The sequence below is a fragment of the Rana temporaria genome, chromosome 12, assembly GCF_905171775.1.
Source record: "Rana temporaria chromosome 12, aRanTem1.1, whole genome shotgun sequence".
Taxonomy (NCBI): Eukaryota; Metazoa; Chordata; class Amphibia; order Anura; family Ranidae; genus Rana; species Rana temporaria.
The window spans coordinates 130991969-131013225 of record NC_053500.1 but is presented as its reverse complement, the minus strand read 5'-3'; the positions used below and the strand labels follow the sequence as shown (position 1 = coordinate 131013225).

Here is a 21257-nt window from a genome sequence, read left to right as displayed (position 1 = left end):
CCGATTGTTTATTTTACGGTTCACAAAGCTTAAAGAGTAACTCCACTTTTGTTGAGAAAAAAACATTCCCCTCTCGTGGTCTATGTACATTGCAAGGATTATAACAACCTTTGTTGTAGATTGCTACCTTTTGTTATTCAGAAGAAATCCATGTGTGTTTGTTTGTCTGTGCCTCTGTGCCCAGTAGGTCTAATGGGAGTGGGTTCATAATTAATAATGATGAGCCGAACACCCCCCGGTTCGGTTCGCAGCAGAACATGCGAACAGGCAAAAAATTTGTTCAAACACGCGAACACTGTTAATGTCTATGGGACACGAACATGAAAAACCAAAAGTGCTAATTTTAAAGGTTAAAATGCAAGTTATTGTCAGAAAAACAGTTTGGGGACCCGGGTCCTGCCCCAGGGGACATGTATCAATACAAAAAAAGTTTTAAAAACATCTGTTTTTTCGGGAGCAGTAATAATGCTTAAAGTGAAACAATAAAAGTAAAATATTCCTTTAAATTTCGTACCTGGGGGGTGTCTATAGTATGCCTGTAAAGTAATGCATGTTTCCCGTGTTTATAACAGTCTCTGCACAAAATGACATTTCTAACGGGAAAAAAAGTAATTTAAAACTACTCGCGGCTATAATGAATTGTCGGGTCCCGGCAATACAGATCAAAGTCATTGAAAGTCATTGAAAAAAAAGCGTGGGGGTCCCCCTAAATTCCATTACCAGGTCCTTCAGGTCTGGTGTGGATATTAAGGGGAACCCTACACCAAATTTAAAACAAAATATGGCATGGGGTTCCCCCCAAAAATTCATACCAGACCCTTACCTGAGCACGCAACCTGGCAGGCCGCAGGAAAAGAGGGGGGACGAGAGAGCGCCCCCCCTTCTGAACCATACCAGGCCACATGCCTTTAACATGGGGAGGATGTCCCCATGGTGATGGAGACAAGGGCCTCATCCCCATAGCCCTTGCCCGGTGGTTGTGGGGGTCTGCGGGCGGGGGGCTTATCGGAATCTGGAAGCCCCCTTTAACAAAGGGGAACTCCAGATCCCGCCCCCCCCTTATGTGAATTGGTAAGGGGTACATTGTACCCCTACCATTTCACAAAGAAAAAGTGTGAAAATTTTAAAAATGACAGGAGACGGCCACAGTTTGGTACCCATTGTTCTATACTAATGAATATCTTTATCTGATATCTATCTTTTTTTAGCTATTTGCTCAGAACCCTATCAGCTTCCAGGAGGAAGAGATACTTCTACAAGTAGAAGGAAGTTTACCACTGCCGGAAGCTGAGCTCCTTGTCTCCTCCACAGTGCTGCTGGCCTCTGAGTCTCAAACTATTTTATTCAGGATACAGGTGCAAAGATCATCTGATGTGGCCATAAGGTGACTTTCTGATAATCTTGTGCTGGTCTTGCCTTCAGCAGAGTGATTTCTGATCCTAAAAATATTTGATCAATTATTGTACTATCTCTACAGCTGGGATTTTGGAGACGACAGTCCACTGCTAAACAGAAGTTTCTGTGCTCCTCATGATATGCAGAATTCTAACTTCTTGGTCACTTTGAATGACACAGAACATCATGTATATGCCAAAGAAAGTGAGTAGTTGGTGGAAAAAGAATGTACTATGAATCTATTTTTTGGGCAAAGGAAACCGTGCTAGAGTTAAATCATAAATTATATCAAATCAAAATAAAACAAAACACATATGAATATGATATAAAGCACCTTGAGATGAGATACACACAACATAAAAAAGACTAACAAAGAGAAGCTGCCCTACAAAGTCCGGATCATTCAAACAATGGCATATTGATAGTCCATATTGGGGAAATTAATCCTCTTCTCAATGGCACCACAATGACTTCAAACAAAAAAGAGTGCCCAGCCACTGTAAGAAAGACCTGCTTAATAGATGGCAAGCATAAACGCCATGTGGCTATAACCCAGCCATTCTTTAGCTTGCAAATGATGACCAGATACGAAACCCCAGTAACACAGGCTGGATGGCTGCAGATCTGCCCCTGTCACCGTCTATAGCAGTGGTTCTCAACTATCTAGCGCCTTGACCCCTTGATAAAATTCCCCAAGTTGTGGGGACCCCTAACAGTAAATTTATTTGCGTGGCAAGACAAGTAATTTGTGCAACTAACCCACAGACATTTAGCGCTCCCTGAGTCCCTTCCACTCGTACAGTGTTAAAACCCCTTGTGGTACATTTTAGCATGTACCACTCTTTCTCTTTGTTCTTCCTTGTATCTCTCTCTATCCTAATGTCTTGTTTTTTCCCCCCATCCCTCTCTCTAGCCTTCTTTCTTGTTATTTCTCTTATTCTTTCTCTCCTTTTTTCTTGGTTCCTCCCCTTTTCCTCTCCCTTCCATGTATTCTCTATTTTTATTCCTTCACTTACTCCTTGGTGGGGGGCCACAGGAACAGCCCAGTTGAGCGGCCACTGGCTCTAAAAACAGCCCTGCTGGGGTGCCGCAAAAGGCTGGGAGAGCGGTATGGGCTTCAGGAACAGCCCAGGATTTGGTGACCCCTGGCAAATCATCATTTGACCCCTGAGGGGGTCCCGACCCCCAGGTTGAGAACCACTGGTCTATAGAGTCCTTGGCCATAAGCACAGCAAATGATCCAGAAAGAAAAAACTGACCATAGCGTAATACAGTTTAATAGGTTTAATAAAAATAAGTATTCCACTTACATAGATATGTTGAAAGTTAGCATATTAAAAACAAAGCCGGCCGGCAAAAAACAATCGGAAGCTCGTCCTCCTAGTAAACAGCATGGTGACGTCAGTACGTACCCTCCTCCAGACGCGCTTCGTCATACGTGACGTGGTCAATGGGAAACGGGCAGCGTAATGACTCGCCACCTTATATAGAGAACTAAACTTTGTTCTGAGTCACAAGCATTAGGCTAAAAATGCCATATTGAATCTATACTTACAGAATAAAGTTTATCTAATGGCAGAATGTATATATAATTTTGGACAGTGTAGGGAAGGGTTAGAGCCTCTATTAGGTTTAGATGCTGTTCTGTTTGTTCTGGTGACTATTGTTGATGGGACTGAAAGTGAGAGAAAATCCAAAGTTTGTGAGTTGTCACTGGAATGGGAATGGGGACAGTTGTTCCAGTGGCATTTTTTTTTTCAATCTTTATAAATGTAGAGTGTTTAGATTGGCCACTAATCTAAAGCCAGCCAATGGATCGAAATTTGTCTGGTTGAGCAGGGACTTGCTGAATTTCGATCCATGTATGGGCTGGGAGGTTGTAGACTGTTCAACTATCCTATTGGGATGTTCCTTGCTTGATCAGTACCACAGGCTATAGCTGGCAGGGCTGATCAGAGTATTCTGATGGTGGGGAAGTCTCTTCTGCTAACAGAATACGAAGGCACAGTGGGGAGGATTCTTCCATCCGCCATCAACGTGTGATTGCGGGAATCGAGTCCTTTGCTTTTATTCAACACACTGGTTGAATGATTTATCTATGGCCAGCAACTCTGTTATCTACAACTGTCGCTCAACCTTGCTGTTTAAAGAGACACTGTCACTTTGCCCTGAAATGGTAGTGTTTTTAAATAGCTCACTCTGTCTAGGCATGTATATTTACCCGACCATTCTCCATTGTCAAATAGAGCAAGCCTAACAGGCTGAGGCATCTGGGTGTATGGGAGCATGCAACCTTTTTAATGTGGCAGTGTTTGGAAATGAGTGGCCAACCATGGGGACCAAACATTATTGTGTGGGGGTACCATGGCATAATTCCTGTGTCCAAACGCCATCTCCAGTCAGCACAGAGTTATAAAACTAATGACGAAACATGGCTGATGCATATGGAATGAGAAACTAGTACATGTATACTAAAATAGGAAAAGACTATACATTCTATATAAAAGCTAATGATATCGAAGCTGAGGGAAATATTTGTTCATAGATAATCTATGCATTCTCTATTGGATTTTGTATTTTGTTTTTTCTTTGCTTATTCTTTGATGTCTTCCTGGTATTCCAACTGGGAACTTATGCTGTTATGACTGTACAATGACCAGATATGTTTTTTGAATGTCTATACCATTTTATCCTTTCTAATAAAAAAACATTGAAACATAAAAGCTAATGATAACTTTGGTTCATTATAGGTCATTATCAAGTGACTGTAAAGGCTTATACTGATGGCTCTGAGATCACAATGACTTTACTGTTACAAGTTGTCCATCGACTCTCCAGCGTGAGTCTGAAAGTAGACCATTCCACTCTTGAAGTTCGTAAAAGTACATTGTTCTCTGTTACTTGTCTTCCTTCTACCTTTGGTGTGACTGTCACATGGAATTTTGGTGATAAATCTGACATTGTCCAAACTAATGATTTGCAAACACAACACATCTACAAATCACTTGGCACATACAATGTCACAGCCACTGTGACAAATGGACAAAGCTACGTAACAGGATCATTAATGGTGACCATTGAAGAGAAAATTGAAGGCCTGCAAGTGTTAAGCAATGAACCAACTGAACTGGGAGCAGAAAGCATAATAACCTGTTCATTGACTCAGGGCACAAATGTTATATGGAATTTCTATATGGGGGATGGTATAACTTACTCTAACCAGTCGAAGCCTTCACTAACCCATACATACTCCCAGTGTGGCAATTTTACTGTTAGAGCAGTTGCTAGAAACTCCTTGAGCTACATAAGTAGTTCCATTGTTATTCAGATTTACATGATTCATGTCAATAATGTCCTCCCTGATGTTATCACCAGTCATTTGAAGACTCAATTTACTGCAGACCTCACAGGACCACCCTTCTTGCTGAAATTCCACTGGGACTTTGGAGATGGCAGTCAATCAATATTGGTTGAAGGAAAAGCTGAAGTGTGGCATAGCTATGTTGCTGCTGGTAATTATACACTGAAGCTATTGGTGAGTGGACAGAAGAGCAGCAAAATTTATAGCAAAATAATTATAGTAGAAGATCAGATAATTGTGGCTACCATCAATGCATCAGCTTCAGTTACTAATGTGTCCCAGTTAATCCTTTTTAATGCTTCGGTGCAACCTCCGCCAGATCCAGTGCACCTCTATTGGTATCAATGGGATTCCGGCGTTGGCATGTTACCTCTCAATTCTTCCTCATCAGAGGCCACATGGGCTTACAAGTTTGAAGGAAACTACATTGTCACATTGACTGTGTGGAATCAAGTCAGCCAGTACAGGACAAAGTCTCATGTGACTGTTCAGAGACCCATTACTTCGGTTTCCATAAGACATAATGGGGGAGATGTAATCTCAGCTGACATTGAGGTAGAATTTACTGCAGTCGTCTCTGATGTCTCTGCCAATTTCCTTTGGAATTTTGGTGATTCGACTTATGTGGATTTTGGACAAAATGTCTCATACACATTTCATGTGTCAGGCAATATAACTGTCGGTGTCAAGGTAAATAACAGCGTGAGCTTCGGTGAAACCTCTGTTATAGTATATGTGCAAATTCCGATCACAAGATTGTGTTTAAGTGCTGACTATGTGGTGGCAAGGACTAAGCAAAAGGTCAATTTTTTTACATCCTTGTCTAGTGGGGAAAGTGTGCAATATTACTGGTCAATGTGTAACTCATGTCTAAATGTGACTGGACCTTCAAATATCTCTCATATATTCACTGATCCAGGAACCTATAGGGTTAGAGTGAAGGCACAAAATTTAGTGGGCTTTGCTGAAACATTCCTCATGGTAGATGTGCAGGAGCCAATTGAAGGTGTTAACGTACATCAAGAGAACCCATGTATTGTTGGCTATGCTGGTCTAACGGAACCCCTCACTCTAACAGCTAATGTTATCAAAGGCACCAACCTTACATTCCGCTGGGTGTTGTGGCCTGGGCCATGGGAAAGCAACAATTCATCTGTTTCTTTCTATCCAACTAAATTAGAAGTAATTTTGGCAGAGGTTTGGGTAGAGAATGCCTTGGGGGGTGGGTATGCCCAAACTCAAGTCAAAATCTTAGAGAGAACAAGAGGTGTTTACATTCAGAAATCGGCTAGCTTTGTTGGTCTTGGAAATCCAGTCAACGTAACTGTATTTGTTGAATCTGGTAGTGAACTGGAGTACAACTGGAATCTTGGGGAAGGTTCAGCAATGCCAACTAGTCAAAAGAAAGCTGTGACTTTAAATTTCCTTACCCCAGGTTTAAAGAACATCACAGTTACAGTGTCCAATGCTTTGGGTTCAACTATTGTGTCAACAGTGTTGACTGTGCAAGAAGTTTTGTCCAACCTTAGCATTGGCATTGAAGACGCATATCATTCCCAAGCAGTTTTGTCGCACAAAAGGATTCTATTATGTGGTTCGGTTGAAAATGGCACAGATTTGATGTGGAAATGGACCGTGTCTGGAGCAAAAAAAGATGTCACATACAATACTCAAAACGTGTCACATATATTCACAGAACCTGGGCAGTATTGGCTGTGGCTTTGGGCCTGGAACTTGGTGAGCAATGCCAGCACATCTGTTTTATTATTGGTGGAGGATCCAGTAAGTGGGTTTATGGTCAGCACAGAGAAAAACTTCTTCTGTATGGAGCAAGAAGTCAACATTTGTCCCAGTGTCCGCCATGGCACAAACGTGTCCTTCACATTGATGGTTCCTCAGCTGAATCTCACCGAGACCCTCATTAATAACTGTGGTCACTTTAATTTTCCATTTTCTGGCACATTTAATATTTTGGCCGTTGCGTATAATAAAGTCAGCAGAGCAAATTTTAGCCATAGCATTCAAGTTGCAGAGAGCCTGAAAGGGTTGAAAGTGATAGGTCTTCCATCTTCTTGGCCTGTGAATCAAACAATGCATTTAATGGCCACCCTGGAATCTGGATATGCCACCAGCTTTCAATGGACCTTCCAACAAGTCGGACAACCTGAGTTTACCCTTATGGGTCAATCCATAGAATTCACTTTTCTCAAAGCTGGAACACTTCATGTTCTTCTCAATGTTAGTAACCCCTCATGTTTCTCCACATTTACATCGTCAGTGATCATCCAATCACCAGTAACTAAGGTTTACCTGCAGAGCAACATCAAAGAGGTTTTTCTGAACCAGTGTGTCACATTTTTTGCTGTTATATCTGATGGGTCGGACCTTCATTTCCTCTGGACATTTGAAGGTGAAGATAAAAATGTTACAAGTATGGAGAATACAGTTGAATACTGTTACAGCCATGAAGGGAATTTTGTGACTCATGTTTCTGCTTTCAATCTGGTGAGTGTAGTCTATGCTCAGACAACAGTAAGAGTTCGGTCACTGGCATGTGAACAGCCCCAAGTCCAGATATTAGAACCACCAAAGTTCTTGTACAAATCCTTTGGTGCTAATTTTGAAATCAGTGTGAATCTAAGAGGATGTATCAAGTACAAGACAGTATATCTATGGCAGCTTTATAAAGGGACAGATTGCTCCAATGATTTGTTAACTGCCCCAGAATTGGACACGTCAAAAACTTTTTTGTCCATTCCTGGACGCACACTTAGCATTGGGATTTACTGCTTGCTGTTCACCATCACTCTTGAAGGAACACCGCTCTCTAATAATGCAACACATGTTTTTCAAGTCAGACATAGTTCACTCGTTGCTCAGATCCAAGGAGGCTCAAAACGAATTTGGCCAATAGACATCGACTTGGCTTTGGATGGTACGCAATCTTATGATCCTGACCTGGATGAAAGACAGAAAGAGATGGATATGGAATATGAATGGAGTGTGAAACAACTGGAGAATATGGTGAGATAGCCAAGATCTGTAATTATAACATTATTAGAAAAATCATGCAATGCTCTTGATTAAAAAGTAACTCCACTTTTGTTGAGAAAAAAACATTCCCCTCTGGGTAAACTATGTACATTGCAGGAATTACAACAAACTCCATACCAGACCCTTATCCCAACACACAGCCCGGCTGGTCAGGAAAGGGGATGGGGACGAGCAACCGTTCTTTTTTTTTTTCATTTGGCGTGGAGTTCCCTCTCAAGATCATTAGAACACAAGTCGCATGCAAAAGTCGGATCATACAAGACAGCAATCCGACTTCAGTGATATTCAATGGGCTGAAGTAGGATCAAAGTAGGACCAAAGTAGTGCAGGGAGCATTTTCAAAGTTGGACCGACTTGTGTCGGACCAGTTAAGACGTCTCCCATAGGGAAATGTTGATTTTCACACGTCATGCGACATGAGCTCCCAATGTCGGAGAGTTTGATAAATGATAAATTGTGTGTTGTCTGTCTCACCCAAACTACTAAGCAAATTTTATTTTGTCTAAAACAAATATACTTCTCTGACCAGCTATAGATTGGGCTTTTTTATGAAAGTTCCTGCAGGTAGAACCTTCTTGGACAATCTGTATTGTCTGTAGACCACCATATTCTCCCATTTTATCTATATGGCAGGGGTCTCAAAACTACGGCCTACATGCCACATCTGACCCACTTTAAGATTTTATGTGGCCCCAAGCTAGGGTTAGTGGCAAACTTTCAATGTGCACAAATTAAGTGTTAAGGACTGCAGAGGCTGTATATGGTGTCCATGGGGCCATTGATGTAGGGGGAACTCTGATGGCATACCTTTTTTGAGATGGGAACGAGGGTCACCTATTAACAAAAGTTTGTAGGCATAGGACACACCCCATGCCACACCCCCTTAAAGGTGCTTTTTTTCCACTACTATTACTTTATATTGGCTTTTGAAATCTGCAGCAATTTAAAAATTGCGTGAAAGGTTTAGCACTGGGAAACACCTTTTAAAAGATAAAAAGTGCATTTTATATACAACTGTATAGATCAGACCAAAATGAGGGCAAAATGAGGAGGAAAGAGGGACATTGTTCCGGGACAGTCCCTCGAAATCAGGGACAGTTGGGAGCTTTGTCATGGGGAAGCTAATGCAAGAGAGGATTCTGATGGGGACACTGATATGGGGGGAGACTCTGATGTAAGGGGGACTTTGATGTAGGGGGGATAATTCGATAATTAAGGCCCTCTGTAATGGCAAGGGCCTATGTCACTTTAATGACTTCCTTTCACTTGTTTTTGTGTTTATAAAGGGTACATCCTGCCCCTTGCCATCTTTGCCTGGACTGCCAAGGATCTCGGTCATTTGGGCAGCACCTTGTCCTAATAACTCATTCATCTTCACCCTAACTATATGGAAACCTGGAAGACCTGCAGCAACAGCCCAGCAGATAGTAAGCGCAACTGAACCCGATGCATATGATTTAAAAAATTCTGTGAAAAAAATACTTGTCTTTTTGTTTCCCATGGCATTAACTAAGAAGCACATAAACAAAGATTTACATTTTAGTTCCTGTATACTGTATGACAACTGATCTGTATAGCTGAGCAACTCTGAGTTAGGAAAACAGGCTCAACTCCTATTCTCTCCTAATACACCAATCGTCCCCTGTTTCATCCTAGTTTTCACCTGAAGCCCCCAAGCTCTACAACTGTTATCCATATCCACCACCAAACACCCAACACTTCTGTTAGGCCCGGTTCACACTGCCGCGACTTTTGCGCAACCTTGAATTCGAGATCGCAGCGCGACTTTGGCATGACTAGCATACGACTTCTTCCACAGAAGTCAATGCAAGTCGTGCTGAAGTCAGACCAAAGGTGGTGCAGGACCCTTTTTCTAAGTCAGAGTGGCTCAAGTCACTCCTATTAGAATAGTTCCATTGCACTTAATGGGGCACGACTTGTCAGGCAACATGTGCTGTCAAAGTCTAAGGCTGCATACACGCGATCGGTCCATCCGATGAGAACGGTCTGATGGACCGTTTTCATCGGTCCAAACCGATCGTGTGTGGGCCCCATAGGTTAGTTAACCTTCGGTCCAAAAAATAGGAACTTGCTTTAAAATTAAACTGATGGATGCCTAACCGATAGGTCAAAACCGATCGTTAGTATGCAAAAGCATCGGTTAAAAACCTGCGCATGCTCAGAATCAAGTCGACGCATGCTTGGAATCATTGAACTTCGTTTTTATCAGCACGTTGTTGTGTATTACGTCACCGCGTTCTGACACGATCAGTTAATTAACCGATGGTGTGTAGGCACAACGTACCATCAGTCAGCTTCATCGGTTAACCGATGACAACGGTCCTTCGGACCGTTGTTATCGGATGGACTGATCGTGTGTACGAGACCTAAGCGAACTAGCATTAGATACCGCTTTTGGTAATGAAATACCACCCCGAGCCAGACTCGGGAACACCGCCAGGGGGGTTAAGTGACTTAATAACCGGTCGCGGGCCACAATGAGCAGAGCGGGTTAACGGGTTGTCTGTGTCTGCTCTGCATATGCAGAGCGGAGACGAACACAGCCCACTATACTCTTTTTTTATTTTTATTTTTTTCGGATCGGATTGGAGGTAGGACACAAGTCGGTTTACGTCTGCCACTCCTTAGAGGTGCAAAGAGGGTCGAATTGGGTCAGACTGACCATGTGAAAGGGGCCCATTCTATTCCATCCCAGAGCAGGAGGTCACGGGCAACATCAGAGGGCTCCGTGGGTCACTGGTTGGGTACCCCTGTCCTACAATATTGTCTTTCCTCACTTGGCACGGTGATGTAGTTTTGTGTTGTGGATTGCTGGAAAAGCAGAAACCACATAGTGACATACAGTTGGTGATTATTGGGAGAAATGATTTCTGCCACAAAAAGTCATCCAGGGATCTTTTGCACTGAGGAAATCTTTTATGTATTTTTGCAAGTAAAAAAACAGCAATAAGCCCAACCCCTATGTTGTCATGCACATGGGAATGTTGGGTACTCAGTGATGAATAAGAATATCAGTTCCTACAGGGCAGTGGTGTACGGGTTTGATTACTGAATGGTCTTGCATTGCTGAATGGTCTTGCATTGCTGAATGGTCTTGCATTGCTGAATGGTCTTGCGTTGGTGACAACGATTGATTTTAATACCTAAATACTATTTACAGTCTCTTTCTCTCTCTGCAGGTCTTGCTTCAACCTGGCAAAGTGTTACCAGTCTTTGTTCAATGCATCTCATGCCATTCATCATCTCCCTATCAGTTCAGCCTTAGTGGTCCTGTGATTTTGTATGGTGAATGTTATACTTGCCACAATGATACAATGGTGAGAAACTCTTGCAATGCAATAAAAAAAAAAAAATGTTTACAAGAGTATTAAATCATGAGTTCAAACCGTATTAATGTTGGGTGGCTCTACAGTTATAGCCAAATTTAAAATGTTATCCATCGTGTTGGGGCGTGCATTGGTGTGCATTTCTTTTTTTTTTTTTTTTATCTAAAAGGTTGGGCACCATGGGATGGAGTTACCAAAACTGGAGAGTGCAAAATCTGGTTCAGCTGTACATGGTAGTCAATCAGCTTCTAACTTCAGCTTGTGCAATTAAGTTTTGGCAAAGAAAAAAAAAAACTGGAAGCTGATTGGTTTCTATGGAGCTGCACCAGAGCTGCACACTCTCCAATTTTAGTAAATCCACCCCTCATATTACCAGGAAAGCCATTTTGGCTTACAAGTGTAATCTCTTCTCTCCTGGCGCAGGATAATAAGCAGGGGGGGGCCCTGCATATTACATACACAGATGTTTTTCATGTCTTTCAGTTTACTTGGAGTGCTGTTGACTCCTTGGGGAACCCTTTGATGTTGGACAGGAACACAACCACCAGTGGGCCATGGAGCCCCGAGCTTGTAATCCGGAGAGGGGTCCTACAGAATCATCTGTCTTATACGTTCTATTTGCGGGCTGTTCAGCAGAGAGGATCTGAATGGGGCGAAAGCAGCATCATCCTTATACCGAATATGCCTCCAACTGGGGGGAAGTGCTCACTGCTCCCCCAACACACTCTCGTGTGGTTAGAAACTCTCTTGGAGTATACCTGCACAGGTGAGTAGCCACCGGAAATATCACACCTCAGCCTTATGGCCCGTACACATGATCCGAATATTGTACGAAAAATGTCGTCCGAGGAAGAATCCTACGATAATCGGATCGTTAGTACAGAGCTTTCGAGAGACGATGATGACAGTTCGTCCGATTATTATTTTATTGGACATGCACGAAAATTTTCCTTGTACGATACCAGATCGTACGATTTTCGTTTAGTCAGTACAGTTGTTGTCCGAAAATACAATACATATACATTACAACACATGACATCACTTCTGATTTTTTTTTTTTCCTTTCGTACGATAATTTTCGTGACTTTAATAACCTATTCAATTTCTACTTGTGACTATTAAGCGAAAAAAGTCGTACAATCTGACGTACGATATTCGGATCGTGTGTACCAAGCATTAGGCAAAGCTTCTTTGTAATGGCAATGTAATGCTGTGTTCTTTTCACTGCTGATAGTGTGTCTGTTTTTACTAAGAAGATGCATTTGCAGTTGTCACCTTAAGGCTCCATTCACACCTGAGCGACAAAACATCCACTTTAAGTTTCTTTTAGCAGGCATATAGAAGTCAGACGTCCACCTCCGCTCGCATTACATTCTCCAACCAGTAAACTCTTTTGTGCTGTGCTGGATGCAGGGGAGCCGGTGTGCTGTCCAAGTGGATGACTTCCGGGTCTCGATGAGCGCACCTTTCTCTATATTGAACCCTACGGACTAAGACTGGGATGCCATTAAAGTTCATGTGCGTGTAAAGGCAGGCGTCCCAATACTTTTGGTAATATAGACTATAACTTGGTTAAAAAAAGTGTGGAAACTTTTTGAAGAACCCTCATATATGCTACTTCACAGGCAGATCCAAAGCAAGAGGAGAACCTCATCTCAAAAATCCCTGCATAGACTGATCACACTAATGGATTGTTTGTCTTCTAGGATGGAGGGATCCTGATTCAGGGACTCAGCTCTTCTACTCCTTGTCAGTTGGGCTTTGCTCTGCCACAAGTTGTCAGAAGCTCCATTTATACCGAGGACTGAAAAGCCAGTACAGTGTGCGGCCTCCTGCAGGCAGAGAGCTTGGCGAGATTCGGGTGTATGTGGAAGTGGAAGACATACAAGGAGCTCGGACTCTGGCGTTGAACCGGTGAGGTCAATGGAATGGTCACATCCTTCGCTGCTACCATGGGAATGTTGACCTTTGTAGATGATATAGGAAACGGCTTTGTTATATCTGTTTCTGTTTCTGTTTCTTGCACATAGATCCCTTGTTTATGCACTACAATGACATATCTAATATTATCCAATTAAAGTGGACCTATGGAATTTTGGGTTTTGAATGAAGCCCTTAAGGGTTTTATCATACAAATGTTATTATCAGTATTCTCTTCATACAATGCTAAAGCAGAATTTCAGCATTTGTTGTATTTTTCAGAACATTAAGGGTTCCTTTATTTATTCTCTTTCCAGCACTTTATTGATTTCGGTGTCCCGGGTATCACCTGGTATTTCTGTGACAAACTGGCTGAGGAATTACAGCGAGTCTATCTTGGAGAACATGCGTGTCGTGGGTGACACTCTGCTGGTGATCCAGTTAGCAATGGAGATGGTCACTGCTGTGAGCCTGGTGAGAAATGGGGATGGTATTGGTATAAGCCAGTGGTCTCCAAACTGCATGCTTGTATCCAGCCCTTGGGGCACTATTTCATCCACTGATACCAACAATGTGGCATCATTTCTCCTACTGACACTAACAATGGGGCACAGTTTCACTCAATTACACCAACCATGGGGCATAATTTGTCCTACTGACACAAACAATGGGACACAAATCCTCATAATGACACTAAAAACGGGGCACAATTCCTTACAATGACACCAATGATAGGGGACAATTCCTCTCAATGACACCAACATTGGGGCACAGTTTCTCTCAATGACACCAACAATGGGGGAAAATGACATCAGTGATGACACCAACAATGGGAACCAATGACTGGGCACAATAACTCCTACTGAAACAAACAATGGGGTGTTAATTTTTCCCACTGACGTCTGGACCTTTTTGACTTCCACTGACCACCGTCCATCCCTCGTAATCTCTGAAGGACAGTAAACTGGCCCTTTGCTTAGAAAGTTTGGAGACCCCTGGTATAAGCTGATGCTAAAATGTACTTGTAGACAAGAGATGAGCCAGTTAACTACATTCAAATTAAGAAATATTTGTATGTCTGTGGCCAATCTGCAGCCTCTGAACATTTAAACCCAACGGGGACCAGTCGAATTTTGATCCATGTATGGGCAAAGCTGGTTGTACTCTAGTTGACTGACTAGTGTACAGCAAACCTCTTGAGTTTTTCCCAGACGATTAGTGTCGCTGACTATGGTTGACAACACTGATCATTGTATTCTGACAGTAGGGAGGCTCCCTGTTGTCGGAATACAATAGCTCAGCTGCAAGGATTCCCCCATCCACCTCAAATGCATGATTGGGGGAATCGGATCTTTTTTTGTCGCTCAACACACTGGATGAACAAAAAAACATTATTAGCTAGATTCAGAAAGACTAAGTCTGAATCTGCGCCGACGCAAATTTAACCGTATCTGGTAACCAGATACGCTTAAATTGGGCTCAGATACGAGCGGCGTAAGTGTCTTACAGCGTTGTATCCTAAAGTGTACTTTTTAGGCTGACCGCTAGGTGGCGCTCCCATTGCGGTCAGCCTAGAATATGTAAATGAGTAGATACGCCGATTCACGAACGTACGCTTGCCCGACGCAGTAAAGATACGCCGTTTACGTAACGCACTTTCAGGCCTAAAGTTATTCCATCAAATAGCTGGAATAGTAATGTTAAGTATGGCCGTCGTTCCCGCGTCGAAATTTGAAAATTTTACGTTGTTTGCGTAAGTCGTCCGTGAATAGGGCTGGACGTAATTTACGTCCACGTTGAAACCAATACGACCGTGCGGCGTACTTTGCCACAATGCACACTGGGATATGTACACGGACGGCGAATGCGCCGTTCGTAAAATACGTCAATCACGTCAGGTCACCCTCCATTAACATAAATCACGCCCCCTCAGCCGAATTTGAATTAGCCGCGCTTACGCCAGCCCGATTTACGCTACGCCGCCGTAACTTAGCAGGCAAGTACTTTGTGAATCATGTACTTGCCTCGCTAACTTACGGCGGCGTAGTGTAAACACGATACGCTACACCGCCGCAATTTAGGGCGGTCTATGTGAATCTAGCTATATCAATGAATTGGCTGCCTTAGTGCACAGGTGTCAAACACAAGGCACTCCAGGCCATTTCATGTGGCCCTCCCACCTCTCCTGCAGCTGCAGGAGAGCTCCAGCCCTCCTCTGGTCCTCCTTCAGACCCTTACTTTCTGCTTTCAAGCAATGCATCCAGCTTCTTCCCAGCAGCAGCATAAGGAAAGGGGGGTGTACTGTGATGTAAGGGAGAGTGGGGGACTCAACTTCTGATGGTGGGGTGGCTCTTGACATCTAATGTAAGGGGAGGGGGATGCGTTGGACATCTAATCTTACAGATACAACCGGCCCTTTTGAGGGCAATCATAATGCTGATGCGGCCCACGATGAAATTGAGTTTCACACCCCTTGCTCTAGTGCATTTCAACATGATTCTAATAACATCAACTGCTCAAGTCCTGAAGTGGGAGGCTTTTCCCCCCCAGAAACGTGTTGGCTGTATTTGATGCCCTTAACCAATAAACCTTTCAAAAAGACCTTTTAATGATAAAAGGCGTTCCTCAGTACACATCCAAGTGTTTATCATCTGCTGAGTGATTGCTTTGTAATCATAGAAGTAGCAGCCTAGGACCAGAACAAGCCAAAGCATATATCACCAGCACACTTTGGATCTTCAAAATAACATACAAAAATGTATTGCATCACAGTGGTAAATTGTGATTTTTTTTTTTTTTTGGGCCATGCAGGACTGGTTCATCAGGCATGGGATGAGCAGAACAAGGTCCACATAAACTATACTTTTATCAAAGATCTGTTTCTTTGAAGGAAAACAAAATTAATTGTACAGTGGAAACTTGGTTTATGAGTAACGCAGTTAACATGCAACTTTAAAAAAAAAATGATGACTCGGTTTGCAAGTGTTGTTGAATTTAAGCTATTTTGGCATGCAGTACTGCATTTGGCCAGAGGTGCAGGGGCGCCGGAGCAGAGCAGAGTGGAGCCGATCGTAGCCGTTTGTAGCCGTTCAGAAATACTCAGTTCCTGGGTGTTTCTGAACCTTTCCGAGGTCAGCAGAGCTGTCCCCGGGCCTTTCCTAATGTTTCCAGTTAGTCCAGCTCCAAGAAGTGTCTGTTCAGTCTTGAATCTTCTGACCTCCTTCACATGTCAGTGAGCAGATAATGTGATGCACTTTACATGATGGTAAGCCATGTTTTCCATCCACAGGGTGATAATATAACTGAAGAAGAGCACAATTATCTTAGGCTTCTTCGAAACAATGTGACCCATGCTGTGTCCTCCTTAGCGGTCTCCAGTATGTGGGAAGTGGCTGCAGTTAGCGCAGCCTTGACGCAATGTGTGGTAAGTTCTTACAAGTAGAACATCATAACCCAGACACATATATGGAAAAGCCATTCTATGTTCTATCCCAGAAGTCAGTTTGCAAAGTTAATTTGTATAGTGAGTTACCTTGTTTCCCCAAAAATAAGACCTACCCTGAAAATAAGACCTAGCATTATTTTCCAGGAGGGTTGCAATATAAACCCTACCCCGAAAATAAGCCCTAGTTAAAAATGCTTGTAAAATCCTATAATCCACTATATTACAGTAGTTTATAATGTACAATGTGTGTGTTTCTGTAATATAATTGCGGGGAAGAGAGCTCCGGCGGGTAAAAGAAGTGCAGAGCGGCGCTATAACAAATGTATTTGGCACAATTATATTACAGAAACGCACACATTGTACATGATATAATACTGTAATAGAGTGGATTATAGGATTGTACTAGCATTTTAACTCAGTTCACAATGGGGGTTCCTGACAGGCAGGGAGGGAGAGGGGGAGAGAAAACAGCACATTACATGGTAAGACCTACCCCGAAAATAAGCCCTACTGTGTCTTTTGTTGGCATAATTAATATAAGACCCGGGCTTATTTTCGGGGAAACACGGTAGTTACACAATTAGTCAGGTTGAAAAAAGACACAAGTCCATCCAGTTCAACCATAAAAAATAAAAAATGAACAAACATATATAATATCATACAATCCCATATACCCAATTCTATACCCACAGTTGATCCAAAAAAAAAAAACAGCAGAGCATGATCCAATTCGCTACAGCAGGGGAAAAAATTCCTTCCTGATCCCCCGAGAGGCAATCGGATTTTTCCCCGGATCAACTTTACCTATAAATGTTAGTACCCAGTTATACTATGTACATTTAGAAAATAATCCAGGCCTTTCTTAAAGCAATCCACTGAACTGGCCAGAACCACCTCTGGAGGGAGTCTATTCCACAATCTCTTTTCCTCTAGACCAGGGGTCTCCAAACTTTTTAAACAAAGGGCCAGTTTACTGTCCTTCAAAATTTAAGAGGGCCGGACTGTGGCAGGTGGGAGTAGAAAATATCCTGGCGTCAGCGGGAGTGCATCCTCAGGGCCCACTAACAGGCCAGGTTTTATATATTACCTTGGGGAGGTGCAGACTAGAATACTGCAATCACCGAGCAGCAAATTATATCACCTGTGATGTATTTCAGTTATCTTGCAAACCTGGCCTGTTATTGGGCCCTGAGGACAGGGTTGATGACCACAGCTGTAGACACAACAGGAAATGAGAGAAAATCTATTAAATATGAGGGACAGCTTTGACTGAAACAAGTGATAGCAATCCATACCCCCTATGCAATTATCTGAAAGGAGTGTTTTTATAAAATTTAGACTTATCTTGGCTCCACAGAAGGTCTGGTGTTCCCAGGAAAAGTGCATTTTCTGTCTTCCTGTTAACATGCCCCCTATGCCCAAGTATCCTCGTGTCTATGTTTTGTTATGCTCTTTGTCTCATATCAAAGGGTTTTCGTCATGATGTGGATATGCCAGCATGGCTAAATGTCCTGAATGCCACAGAGAAGATGATCCATGTGCTGAATGAGAGGGGTGATCAGGGACAACGACCTGATGCTGATGTACCACAGAACATCCTCACTTTATTAGGTAAATGCATTCACTTCTAAACCAACCCAGCAATAGTACTGTGCATTGTTTGATTATTAGCTGGATTCAGATAGGGCGGCGTAATTTTGACCCGGCGTAGCAGTGGTCGTTCCACTAGTGTGAAGCCCTTGTGCTAAGTGGTGTGTGATTCATTTAAAACTTTTTCAAACTAGACCAGAGGAAACTAAAAGATGAGTGCAAGGCCCTGATGAAGCACAACTGTGTGAAACATGTTGGCTAGATGCACAATCAAGTGTCTTGTTTCCCCAATTTTCTTACGGTCTATGTAAATTAACGTATTATGTACATTTATTTTTATACAATGTATTACAATTTAAACTTTTTTAAACAATTTTGTTTTTGCGTCTACCTTCAAAAACAGTACTGGTTCTCCCTACAAAATCCCTTTTTGAATTGAGAACTTTGTCCTCTTTTGAGTTTTCTTGTTTTTTTACTATTATCTGGGACTGGGAGACCCGATTATATGTTTTGTCTGGAAATTACCCAACCTATCTTTATATATAAGTGAGGGGATGGTTGACATTGTGGTGGAAATTTGAAGATGTATTTAGTATGTATTGTCATAATGGCGCCCAGTTTTAGTACTTCCGCAACCCGCTCTAAATAGAACTGACTGGGGCAGTCTGAGACTGGTTGAATCTCGCCTGGTAGTAGAAAATGTCTTGAGGTTGGAGTGTGATGTTTGCGGCTTGTGCGTATGTCCGCCGGCGAGGGGCACATGCACTCCCTGCCCAGACACGCCCATAAGACTTTAGCCAGCATTGTATGTATTTGTATTCATTGTATGTATTTCTATTCATTGTATTGTGTGTGGTGGTGTTGTATTATTTTGTTATTGTTATATTACTGTATTGAGTCCCTGTTAGAAGGGTTATCCTGCTGGGTGGAGCTCACACCCTGTGAGCTCACTTCCTATGGAGGAGGTCACATGTTGTGACATCACTTCCTGCTGGATTTTTAAATAAAACTGCCTGTGAGGGCGTCGGCAGGCCAGTGATGACTGGGAGCTAGACTGAGAACATCTGGTGAGGTCTCTTGACTTGAATGGATGGGCAGAGAATGGATGGTGAGTGAACTTATTTAGCTTTAAAGATGGCTTATTTCATTAAGACGGAGTATGTGCATTTTAGCACAGGGCAAAATGGCGGTATGCTCTGCACAAAGCCAATTTTGCCATGTCAACATCGGAATAGGTGTTCTTGTTTTTTACATTCCCTCACTTTGAAGAGATTTCCACTCACTTGCTGACATTCCTCTTGGGCAGGAAACAAACACTCTGATATGGGTGGAATTTGTTGCTGATGTCACTGATTTATGCAAGATTTTCGCTGTTTGACCTTCACTCAATCAGTTTTTTTTTTTATCCTTGCACATTATTGGACAATAATTTTACTTCATTGGATTATTTTGTCTATTATGGTTTAATTAATTTTTTCAGTTATTGGTACATCACACCTCTATTGTGCACCAATCACTATCACTTATAGGGGGGGTATTGTTTATTATGAATTATATTTTTTGTTTATTTACAGGTTGGGTTAGTTACATTTGTTGTTATATGTTATTTGTGTGTATTTTCACTTTCAGCTGCTGCTTAATTTTTTTTAATTTATGGCAGTTAGCGCGGTATCTTTTTTTGTTTATATTTATTCCATAGTTTTTCATCGATGTTACATGGTTTTTCAGGTGGTGTTTTGGCCTCCTCAAATTCGGATGACCTATATCTTACTGCCATTGATCTGACAAAGGCCCTGACAGTTTCTCTTGGAAGGTCACTTGTCACAGGTGAAGAGCCTCTACTTCTCGCTGTTCCTGGTGTTCGGGCCCAAGTGACACGAGTTCCAACCAAAAGCCCCTTGTGCGCCGTTTCATTGTGCCAAACCTCAAAATCTCAAAATCTGTTGCATACCTTGTCAAGTCACCGTGAACTTCTTCAAGTGACCATGGAGCTAGACGATAACCCATTTCCTTCTGGACTTCCTCCAAACCTTACCATCTCCTCTCAGTTGGCTGCCTTGGAGTTCACATCCATTGATGGAGAGCCTGTACCTGTAAAAGACTTGCCCAAAGATTTGGCAATCCAGCTGGCATTGCCCATCAGGAAGGACATTGCTTTAACGCCAGTATCAGCCTTCATACCACCAAGAGGTAGTGCCAGTGTCACAGTGACTACCAGCATGGCACACAGATCAGCAGGCGTGCATCTTCACATTAGTTTTATGCGGCTGAATGGTAAGCAGGGTCTTGGGAGGATTAATGCATGTATAAAGCTGATGTACAGTGGGTTCCAACTGAAATCACTGAACTTTGATCTAAAATGTGTTGTTTTTTTTTTTTTTAATAGGACTTGCCAAGTATATAACACTTTTGGCAATGGCAGATCAGAGATTGTTATGCCCCGTACCCACGATCGGAAATTCCGACAAGAAAAGTCCGATGTGAGCTTTTGGTCGGAAATTCTGACCGTGTGTATGCTACATCGGACTTTTGCTGTTAGGAATTTTTTGTTGGCGGAAATTCCTATTGGAAAATCCGATCATCTGTAGCAATTCAGACGCACAAAATTCTGACACATGCTCGGAAACAATTCGACGCATGCTCAGAAACAATTCGACGCATGCTCGGAAGCACTGAACTTAATTTTCTTGGCTCTTCGTAGTGTTGTACGCTACCACGTTCTTAACGGTCGAAAGTTAAGAGAACTTTTGTGTGACCGTGTGTATGCGAGCCAAGCTTGAGCGGAATTCCGTCGGGAAAAACCATCCAAGGTTTTTCTGACGGAAAAGCGTCAGCTAGGTACAGAGTCAGCGACCCTCCCGCTGTGTACATGGTGCACTCCCAAGGGAAAAATTACTTACGCAAACGACGGAAAATTCGACGCTGTCCCGACGTCCATACTTAACATTGGCTACGCCTCATATAGCAGGGGGAACTTTACGCCGGAAAAAGCCTTACGTAAACAACGTAAAAAAATCCGCCGGGCACACGTACGTTTCTGAATCGGCGTATGTAGCTCATTTGCATATTCTATGCGGAAATCAACAGAAGCGCCACCTAGCGGCCAGTGTAAATATGCACCCTAAGATACGACGGTGTAGGAGAC

General features: G+C 42.6%; 1 protein-coding gene across 1 annotated transcript in view; it reads left to right on the top strand.

Moving 5' to 3' along the window:
- LOC120918375 (polycystin-1-like) overlaps positions 1 to 21257 on the top strand; it is a 104939-nt gene that overhangs the window by 45774 nt on the left and 37908 nt on the right. The window contains exons 14-24 of the mRNA XM_040329920.1: positions 1209 to 1384; positions 1478 to 1599; positions 4146 to 7780; positions 9097 to 9237; positions 11011 to 11148; positions 11641 to 11923; positions 12864 to 13071; positions 13395 to 13551; positions 16367 to 16501; positions 17992 to 18133; positions 19841 to 20386. Of these exons, the coding sequence (XP_040185854.1) occupies positions 1209 to 1384; positions 1478 to 1599; positions 4146 to 7780; positions 9097 to 9237; positions 11011 to 11148; positions 11641 to 11923; positions 12864 to 13071; positions 13395 to 13551; positions 16367 to 16501; positions 17992 to 18133; positions 19841 to 20386 (5683 nt within the window). The remainder of the gene's footprint in view (positions 1 to 1208; positions 1385 to 1477; positions 1600 to 4145; positions 7781 to 9096; positions 9238 to 11010; positions 11149 to 11640; positions 11924 to 12863; positions 13072 to 13394; positions 13552 to 16366; positions 16502 to 17991; positions 18134 to 19840; positions 20387 to 21257) is intronic.